At 38.4% G+C, this 10,118-nt stretch overlaps 2 protein-coding genes and 1 pseudogene across 5 annotated transcripts; 1 reads left to right on the top strand and 2 right to left on the bottom strand.

The window, feature by feature from the left end:
- The first annotated feature begins 774 nt into the window (after window positions 1-774).
- Window positions 775-2,582, top strand: LHCB5 (light harvesting complex of photosystem II 5). The gene is made up of 6 exons (XM_086558469.1): window positions 775-1,149; window positions 1,270-1,354; window positions 1,453-1,503; window positions 1,592-1,712; window positions 1,926-2,060; window positions 2,177-2,582. The coding sequence occupies exons 1-6, from the start codon at window positions 954-956 to the stop codon at window positions 2,435-2,437; spliced, it is 849 nt and encodes a 282-aa protein (XP_086414595.1). The 5' UTR covers window positions 775-953; the 3' UTR covers window positions 2,438-2,582.
- Window positions 2,583-2,641: 59 nt separating this feature from the next.
- On the bottom strand, window positions 2,642-6,148 carry LOC147506225 (uncharacterized). Its single transcript, XM_086558470.1, has 5 exons — window positions 5,832-6,148; window positions 5,610-5,747; window positions 4,699-4,794; window positions 4,523-4,609; window positions 2,642-3,192 (listed from the first exon to the last, which is right to left on the bottom strand). Coding segments are annotated over exons 1-5 (618 nt in total). The 5' UTR covers window positions 5,833-6,148; the 3' UTR covers window positions 2,642-2,896.
- Window positions 6,149-6,407: 259 nt separating this feature from the next.
- LOC147506226 (pentatricopeptide repeat-containing protein At4g33170 pseudogene) lies at window positions 6,408-9,860 on the bottom strand (annotated as a pseudogene). Of its 3 annotated transcripts, none has more exons than XR_015193653.1 (5): window positions 9,526-9,860; window positions 8,907-9,001; window positions 8,752-8,818; window positions 8,602-8,652; window positions 6,408-8,498 (listed from the first exon to the last, which is right to left on the bottom strand). The product of XR_015193653.1 is annotated as a pentatricopeptide repeat-containing protein At4g33170 pseudogene, transcript variant X2 (transcript). The 3 variants fall into 3 exon arrangements; XR_015193654.1 differs by having other exon boundaries at window positions 8,907-9,012; XR_015193652.1 differs by having other exon boundaries at window positions 8,907-9,860.
- Window positions 9,861-10,118: the final 258 nt, after the last annotated feature.

Here is a 10,118-nt window from a genome sequence, read left to right on the forward strand (position 1 = left end):
ATAGGAATTGGATATTTGCTTGGTGGGTTATTCACGTCCTAAATTAGTCAACACCCAATGCGAAATGGCCTCGTCAAGTAACTTGAAATTCCCATGATTAGAGGGTATTTTCAGAATGAGTATTTTGATAAAGTTGATAATATGTTTTATTCAAATTCCCCATCGCGATATTTTTTGTAACTGGATATGAGAGTCCTATGTGTTTCTCAGAATGGTTGGGACTTGGGGAATACCAGTGTAACACAATGTCGAAAGATGTTGGCCAACTCAAATTTCAAATGGGTCAAGGTGTCTCTGTAGTCTGTAGACTTGCGAATCAACATGGGAGAATATCGTAGAGCACTATGTTAAGTTGTTAACATAGATAGTAGAGTACTACACAAAAGTATTCTCACAGAACGAATGATAATGACACAGCTTTTGTTGTCCACGTTCTCTATGGTCCTAAGAAAATGGATTAGTATATCCGATAATCCGAAACCCCATCATTCATTCGAGTCACTGAAAATGATTTTTGAGTAGACTCATCTAGTTTTCACAGTATGGTGTGAACCGTGTGACCACTGTAAGCACGCCAATTATTATTTACTTAAGATGATCATAATTGATTTTAACAGTTGCCAAAGTAACTGTCACTCAAAACACAATTCCATCCACAAGCCAGAACGAGGTCGTTAAGGAATGACAAGAACCAACCAGCTAAGCAACCACATAATCTCCCACCTCTTCCAAGTTCCAACTAGACCCTATCAAAATTTCACATTAGATTACGCTATCTTCAAAATGAACCAATCACATTCTAAGAACCAAAATCCAACGAGGCACATTCATATCCACCAAATCATCCATTTAGTATCACTCTTCTCCACATTCTATAATTCGTTCCCATAAGGTTCCTATACTACTATCACACCTGAAAATCAAAAAAAGAGTTTCAGGCACAACCAATTCAAATGGCTTCTCTTGCTGCTTCAACTGCATTAGCATCCGAAATGCTTGGGAACCCCCTCAACTTTACAAGTGCTGCACGGTCAGCTCCTTCGGCTTCAAGTCCCTCAACATCAAAGATTGTTGCACTCTTCTCCAAGAAGAAGGCAGCAAAAGCAAAAGTTGTCGTTCCAGCTGACGATGAACTCTCCAAGTGGTATGGTAAGTCAATCAGATATGCTGACATTTTAACATTCTTGCTTGTCTTAGTTGAGTTTTCGAAGAAACTGTTGATAGTTTTATGTACATGTCTTTCATGGTTACTTGTGTGTTGACACGCAGGTCCTGACAGAAGGATTTTCTTACCCGATGGGCTCTTGGATCGATCAGAAATTCCCGAGTACCTAACTGGAGAAGTACCCGGAGAGTAAGCATCATTAGTTCTCAACTGAGAGTGATTTTTCAAAGAAACTTTCTAGCTCGATAGAACCTTAACAACCATTGTCTTGACTTAATGACTTGCAGCTATGGTTATGATCCCTTTGGCCTAAGCAAGAAACCAGAAAACTTCAGCAAGTGAGCAGCTCTCTTTCTGAATAACCAATGTTACTGACACATCTAATTTCCACTGAGTAACTCAAGATGAGTGTTCTTTGATTTGCAGATACCAAGCATATGAACTCATTCACGCTCGTTGGGCTATGCTCGGTGCTGCTGGTTTCATTATCCCTGAGGCCTTCAACAAATACGGAGCAGTCTGTGGCCCTGAAGCTGTTTGGTTCAAGGTAACTAAGTAACCAGGTTAAAATATAGAAGTGTATGATACTAGAATACTAGAAGTGTATTCTAGATATCTGGAATAATGTAATACTAAAATAAAGGTTGGGGTCTACCTTAACCCCTAGTTGCTTCAAAAAAAAAAAAAAAAAAACCCAACTACTGACATTATGACGTCCTAGTGTGAAATGCATAACGAAGGGCATGTTTATACTGTGCAGACTGGAGCTCTACTCCTCGATGGGAACACATTGAGCTACTTCGGAAATAACATTCCGATCAATCTTGCTGTTGCTGTTGTTGCTGAGGTTGTTCTTCTTGGAAGTGCTGAATATTACAGACTTACCAATAGTCTGGTACGTCATTACTTGCACATACTCGTATCATCTAGATCTACAAAATAGGATATGAAACTACTATATGTAATAAGTATAGAACAAAGATGTTAATGCCTTGCATCTTCTTTCTGTAGGACTTTGAGGACACGCTTCACCCAGGCGGTCCATTTGATCCATTAGGGCTCGCAAAGGATCCTGATCAAGCTGCAATTTTGAAGGTTAAGGAAATTAAGAATGGGAGACTTGCAATGTTTGCTATGCTTGGGTTCTTCATCCAGGCCTATGTTACTGGCGAAGGACCTGTTGAAAACCTTTCGGCTCATCTCAGCGACCCCTTTGCCAACAACTTGCTCACTGTTCTTCAAGGATCAGTAGAACGGATTCCCACCCTGTAATTTCTCATCGGTCCTGTTTTCAGTCTCAATGTACTATACATATGAAGGAGATATTTCAAGGCACTTAACCTTTGTACCTGCAACCCCAACTGTGTTATTACTTAATAGAGCTTTGCTTAATCACATCAAAACTCACTTTCTTTCAGGGGTGTGACCAGTATGCGTAATACTTAAATTGTTCAACTATATGAGCCTCTATTGATAGACCAAAATAGACAGTTCAAATTATTCAACTACTCAAGTCAGATGTCTCAGATTTGCTTCTTACACCAAAAGATGGTGATACAACTGTTTTTTAACAATCACAGATAGAAAATCATATATGCAAAACTGAGAGAATACATGTAGATTTGTCAAAGGGCACGCATATTTAAGCAATCCATTTATGTGAAAAGCTCAAACCACAAGTTATTACCACAACGAATAGCCTTAGTATCACTATCGATCAGCAAATCTTACTTAGGAGTGGGACAGGATGGTAGAACCCAAATTCTCAGTAGATCTTTGTTTTCCTTTTCTAAGATATGGACTCTGTTTTGGAACAGTTAGCTCTGGATTTTCCTTTCCCTTCAGGTCACTCTTTTTGCTACTAGTTTCCCTACACAATCTTCTCATGTGTACAGGAACTTTTGCTGTAACACTTCTTGTGTTGACCTTCCCTTGAGAAGCTGTATGTGCTCCTAAATTGGATTTTTTCATGATTGAGTTTCTCTCGCCAGATGCTTGATTTCTGTTTCCAATGATCCCATCATTATCTGAAACAAAAGGACTCTTAAATTAGCACTACTAGGCACTAGCTATGTAGTTGGGAGACTAGAATGAATGAAATAAGAGTTAGATACAATACAAGCCGGAGAGCCCAAGAGAGTATAGAATGAGTCAAAGAGTAGAAACAAGAGGAATAAAATCATCTCCGTAGATAGACATGTGATGCGCTCTGTACTACCTATCAGATTTAAACAGTGGATGAGGTGGTAATTATTTGAAACCTCATCCGTATAAAGCTTGAAATGGTTTCGAACTCCTACAAAATTAATTGCAGGTTACTTGAGTGAATGAGTTAACTAAACAGGATTGTCAAAGGGTTTATGAATACAACTTCGAACTAATTTTTATGCCCTAGTTCAGCAACTCATACACGTTCCAATAGGTCTTTGTTGAACTGAGACATGGTTCATCCAATTTCAAGACTAAAATTTCAGGACTCCGTTTGCAATTGGAATTCCATATTATGCATCCATCTTGGGTTATACGCTTACCTTAGTGCCTTGCTAAGGGGTAAGGAGAGGGATGGAAAAGGATGAGTACACTAAGAGGTGTGGACCTAGTTGGTATATTTTAGTTACTATGCAGATGCCTATTCACCACTAGTCTCATTGTAGTGATATAAATTGCTTCATCAATGAAATACAATTTATCAGTAGAAAATAAAAAAACATAGTTGATTCAAGACCGATGTAATAATATATCAGGTCTAACTTCTTCTTGGATTCATTACCTATATGCAGACACTAGAGACCATTTGCATAGATCATGTGTGTAGTTAATACTGAATCTCCCATTGACAACTTAAAATCAAAAATCAATATTAGTATCCCCAACTGAAATTTGGTTAAGGAGGGGTCAGTCATAGTTTTAATGGAATTAGAAACTTAATTGACTTGGTTTCATTACACTGCAATGACAGAAGTATTCTACTTTTAAGAAGCTAAAGGCTGAAAAGACTTTTCACTTTGATCTCAAACTTACACTTTTTGTTCATACTCTTGTAGGACAAAAGTTGTGGAGTGTCAGCTTATGAAGTTATGAACTATCAAAAACCGACACTAAATCAACTATTCCACTCAGATGGAAGTATCTGATTCCCAGCAACTCGTATTTATTTTTTTACGAAAAACCCCTAACTAATTAGCCTTGTAACGGAAATATTCTAATTAAGGTCGTGTAGTCTGTGTTCATAACGTCAAGATCATCAAAACTGATTGGAAACTAAAGGAGAGTTCAGAATCACCTTCATGGACACAGGATAAAAGACATGACTACACTCAAATGCAAAATAGGTTATGAACAGGAAGAAGGATCTACCTGGACTTGACAGGACTGCTCGAGGGGGTGGAATCGAACTAGCTCTAATATTTTGTCTGATATCCTCAGTTTCTTTGTTGTTCTCCCCTGCAATCCATCCATCCATAGCATGTAAATTATAACAAACAAACCAACCAAGCAATATTGCAAATGAAACAAGAAAATTTGAAATAAACCTTTTGATGAAGAGATTGAGGGCAAAGTGAATGACGGGACGTAAAACTTTGGAATTCTTGCAATGGAAGGAGGCGAACCACTTATGTACTCTTTATCTGTAGATATGGCACATTTGGTCAGGCAAATATGGTAATGTGCTGAATATATAGCCACTAAATAAGACTTTATAATATGTGCATGAATAAATAATCAGTTCTAGAATAGTTATCACAATTTCTTAGTAATCGATTCTAAGCTCTTCAAGCTTGACGGTTTGGAGATGTTACATATATTGATAGCAACCAGAAGCACCACGACACAAGTATGCAATACTAAAGTACTGATAATTTTAGATGGTATTTCAAACAAAATTTCACAGACTTAGCATCATATCCCTTTAGCTAGCTGCATAGGCATCAGGGTTCATATTTTCCAGCTTACCCTTGTGCAAATGAGCTTCTATCTCTTAGGCCAATTATAAATATTTAAACTTCTAGTTGATTCTGGAACAACTTATTAAGCTCTTTTGGAAACTGTGGTATGGAAGTGGCTCGATCGAGGGGAGTGGTACAGGGTCATAATGACCCGGGTTTATGCTACTTTATCCGTTCAATGTGAATTCAGCAACACAGTGAAACTATGATCCAATGCTTCCTTTCTGTTTGTAGTCTGCAGATCCCATCTACTAGTAAGTGGAATACAGGTAATTGACAGAATTTTAACAGTTCATTTTGATTATCTACATAGGTTGAGCAAAATTCTAGAATCCAAATTTTCATTTACTCAATAGTATGCCTAGCTGAGGTCAGACAAGTAAGATAATACCAAAGCTAAGCTAGGTCCTAGAAAAGGCTTAAAAGGATTGGAAACATACACTTGTCCTATATAATAAACAGAATACAATAAAATTATTATTAGAAGTTTACGTTACCGTGCGAAAGTCGATTATCCTGTAAAGTTGGAGAATTGAAATCCTTCAAACACAGCAAAGCAGGTCTATCAGCTGGAACAACATATTCATCATCCTTTTCTGATTCTTCCACTTGCCTCACTTTAACTCTAGGATACACTTGACAAACAATAAACGAAATCCCACATCAGAAAACACCATTTTCATCAAAGAATCATAGTTATAACCAAGTGGAAAACTTACTGGTTTAGCAAACTTGAGGTTTTGAGTTGTGGATAATATGGTGTGAAGAGTTTTAAAGAACAGGCCGGGAGTGAAAACTAGATGATCACATGAGTTCTTATTATAGGCAAAGAGTCAAAAAGGAGAAAGTGTGGAAACGGCAATGAAGCACTCTTCTCATGTCAGAATGGAATGTGTCTTTCTTTGACTTGAAAGCAAAGTATTCAAATATATATAGTGCCTCCTTTGGTTTAAATAACCAACGGTGGGATCTGACTATTTCACCACTTTCAACGGGAATGCGTAGTGTTTTAAATATTCTGAGTCTAATCATTAAGATTTTGTCACTGTTTGGTTGGGTTTTGGGCTGTTTTTGTTGCTTTCCCTATTTTTGTTTAGTTTTAGGGCACACCATTAAAATGGGTTGTGGATCCATAGATGTTAAGTTTACAATGGCCCATGTTACATTTCTTACATTGATCATATACTCATTAGCTTTTAATTACAACTCTAGTGTTGGCTTTGCAGTTCTAGCACTACTGCAAATGCTAAAATGTTAATACATAATGATAACTGAAGGAGGCAAGGAGAAGCCTATCCACATTAAGAATGTATTTCTTGATTAAAAAGATTTATATACGAGCCAATATCAGAGAATAATTACAAGAGAACAGCCCTTTCATAATGGTCGAGTTGAGAACGTTTACAGCAAAAAGTCGATCTCGAAACCTTGAAACTTAAATTTTGCTCCCATGCTGCAAAGTTTTCGCACATCACCAGGGTTGCTATGTGACTGGGTCTGCAATCAAGGCATGCACTGAATAAATTCTGGCATCAATTCCTTCTGATCTTTCTGCGGTCTTCACACTGAAGTAAACATCTTCCATTGGTGCTTTCATTGATCTTCATGTATGATTCTGTAGTTGTGTTCTTTCCGATCTTCCCGAATGTCTTTGAAACATTTTGTAGCAGTGTTCTACACTCTGCCAATATAATCACCAATGATCACCACATGTGCAACTCCCATGCATGATTCTGTAGTATCTGTTCACATCCCTTACAAGAATTTCCCTCTCTATCACTATGCTCATGTATTTCAAAGCCTCGTGACAATCCTTACATATCCTTAGATTCTTTACCACCCTCAGGGCCTTCCCTGGAGGTGCAGCGCCACTAACAACCCCAAAGGCCACAGCCAACTTCTCACTATGATACCAGAGTGCCTTGCTGTTTTCTGCCACATCCATGTTATGCAACATTGCATCCGATACCTCCTTGTAACCCAACTTCCGTATTGCTTCCATTAATTCTTCCAACTTGTCATATACTTCCTTGGTTCTTTCATGCCTTGTATCCCCAGAAAAAAACTCATGGACCTCTCCACGTACTTCAATCCAACTCCGCCCAATTTCCTTCCTCACTCTTCCCACTTTCATCATCTTCCTGACATCAGCCACCTTGTCCCAACTTTTCGAAGCCGCATGGACATTCGCAAGGATGGCATAAGCTGAATCATCTTGTGAATTTTTCTCTAATAATTTCTGAGCCATTTCGGAAGCCATTTCTGTTTCACCATGGATTGCACACGCTGAGAGTAACAATCTGCACACTGCAGCATCAGGCGTGAACGGCATTGTCTTGGTTAATCGTTCGGCATCTCTTAGTCTTCCAGCTCGAGCCAGTGCACCCACCACACAGGTATAATGCTCAAGTCCAGGTTCCACCTCATAGTCTGAAATCATACAATTAAGCCATTTCTCAGCTTCAAGAACCAAACCTGCATTCCTACAAGCAGTCAAAATCGCAAGGAAACTAAGTTCATCAGCAACAAATCCTCTTTGTTTCATCCCATCAAACAATTCAATTGCTGAATTCACATCCCCTTGTTGCGCATAAGCTGCCATTATAGCATTCCACCCAATGATATTCATGTTACTTAACATCTCATCAAACACTCGACGCGCATCCGAAACAGTACCCGACTTTCCATACCCATCAACCAATGCAGTCCCTACAACAACCTCAGTATGGCCAGCAACAAAAGCATGGGCATGAATTATCCTACATTGTTCAAGTGCAGCAAGGTGAGCAGCAGCACGAAGCGCACCTGACACACTATACATAGTAGATCCAACATTACTAGACACCATATCAGCAAAAAGGGATAACGCATGGATTGGCTGAGAATTTTGTGCAAGACCAACAATTATAGCAGAAAAACTAACTTCATCTCTGTCAGGAATTTCATGAAATGCCTTGACAGCATCATTGGGGAGACGGCATTTTGAATAAAAATGAACCAAAGCAGAACCAGTGAATGGTGAGTGAGAGAGACAAAGTTTAAGAGAAAAGGAATGAAGTTGAAGACCAAAAGGTAGCGAAGAAAGAGATGCGCAGGTTTTGAAGAGAGATGCAAAGGTACGCTCGTTGGGGAGTTTAGGGTAACGGAGCATGGAAATGAAGTGATGAAATGAGAAGACGGTGTTTGTGTATGAAGAAATCAGCGCCGTCCATGTTACAACATTGGGTGATGGAATTTGACGAAAGAGACGTAAAGCGTCAGATAAGAGATTTGATTTGGAATACGAGGTGATGAGATTGTTGATGAGTGAGAGATCGTTGTTTTCAGTTTTAATAAGTTGCGCGTGGGTACACCGTGGATCGTTTGACATCAATGAATTCTCCTACCTGCCATCAAGAATACCAATCCTAAATTTTGAGTATTGTAATCTTGATAAGCGTAGTAAAAAATGATAAGGAGTAATATACAAAAAAGAAATCAGGGAAATACCTTTGCACGCAGGTTTCTTTTCCCTTGAAACAATAGTATTAAACTCAACATCTGATATAAATTTTACTAATCAGAGTCTACTTTAAATAGATGAAACACGGCAGCAATATTTAGATCCAAGATAAATAAAGAAAACAAAGAAGAAACTACCTGAACTTGACAGGACTGCTCAGGACACAGAGTTAAACTAGCTCTAATATTTCTTTCTGGTTCTCCCCTGCTCATCAGTCAAGACATAGCATGTAAAGATATGAAAAACCAACCAAGCCATATTGCAAACTGAAACTAGAGTAACTGAAATAAACCTTTGGAAGAAGAAATTGATGGCAAAGTAAACAAGTGGACATAAGCTTTGTATGCTTTGGGATTGATGAAGGCGAAGCACTTAGATACTCTTCATCTGTAATAATACTAATATTACATATTTGGTCAGGCATACTCTGGTAATAAAGTGCATCAGGTAGCCGGAAGACAAGACATACCAACATGCACATAATTTTAAACTATTTCACAAAAACATGTCAAGGATCTTTGGCCATGTGCAGCTTTCACCCATTAGATAGAGTTTTTCTGAAAACAAAAACTGATAAAAAATTAACGCGCCAATGGATAGAAATTGTGTGTGAACAGGATACTTGGAAAAAGACATGCAAATTACTCCCTATCTCACCCCGCTATATAGTTACTTCAGTGGATTTAGCAAGTGATACAGTCTTCTTAATCTGTTCTTTAAACGAAAATAATTGATGCTACACAAACATAGGATTGAGAACATAGCACTAGGTCTACAAGTAAACATAGAAAACTGAAGGAACTCTTTGGAAAAGAAAGCAACAGATTTTAGTTGTCCCCGGAATGTATCTGCACTTGAACTAATAATTCTGCAAAATTCAGAGTTGAGCTAAACAGAAGAGAAACTCGTACCACTGAATGTCTTACATTAAACCAGACAGCCGCATATTGGCCAAGAATCACACAACACATTGAGTTTTCATGTTAACTTTGGTAAGAAAAAACAGTGAGAAATTATTATTTTTTCTAAAAGAGTTTGGAAACAAAACCATTTGAAAAAGTTAAAAAAATTGGGCGGAGCCCCTTCACCGAGAAGGGGGTGGAAGTGCCTCGATGACATGGGGGGTTCAGCCTCAGTGAGGGGTCGTGTTTCCCCGGTCAAGTCCTCAGCAGGAAGTGGGGCGGTAGGTGGTGAGATGCCTCGTCGGGGAGTGGGGTTTCCACTCGAGTGACCCGAGTCCTCAGCATCTGTTTCTATTATCAAACTTAATAAATACGTAATAAACACTGTATAAAAATACGATGTGGGACTAAAACATGTTTTTTTTTTATAATAAAACTTAAAAATAATTCCTGGGACTCAACTTAATATTGGAGATTTTGTCTATTTACAGGTCAGCTGTTTTGCATGTGGACGTGTGAATCAAATAAAACCTTAAGTGAAAGCCTTCCTCATTCCCCTCTTGAATATCGACCTGAACCCCGCCCTCAAAATGCTTTTAATT

This window comes from Coptis chinensis, chromosome 4, assembly GCF_015680905.1.
Source record: "Coptis chinensis isolate HL-2020 chromosome 4, ASM1568090v1, whole genome shotgun sequence".
NCBI lineage: Eukaryota > Viridiplantae > Streptophyta > Magnoliopsida > Ranunculales > Ranunculaceae > Coptis > Coptis chinensis.

Excerpts from the sequence above, each read along its gene's own strand:
- LHCB5 (XM_086558469.1), top strand. The coding sequence starts at position 954 with ATGGCTTCTCTTGCTGCTTCAACTGCATTAGCATCCGAAATGCTTGGG. Across the intron at positions 1,355-1,452 it reads ACTGGAGAAGTACCCGGAGA|CTATGGTTATGATCCCTTTG; the intron begins GTAAGCATCATT and ends AATGACTTGCAG. Across the intron at positions 1,713-1,925 it reads CTGAAGCTGTTTGGTTCAAG|ACTGGAGCTCTACTCCTCGA; the intron begins GTAACTAAGTAA and ends TATACTGTGCAG.
- LOC147506225 (XM_086558470.1), bottom strand. Across the intron at positions 4,795-5,609 it reads GGATAATCGACTTTCGCACG|ATAAAGAGTACATAAGTGGT; the intron begins GTAACGTAAACT and ends CCATATCTACAG. Across the intron at positions 4,610-4,698 it reads CTCAATCTCTTCATCAAAAG|GGGAGAACAACAAAGAAACT; the intron begins GTTTATTTCAAA and ends GATGGATTGCAG.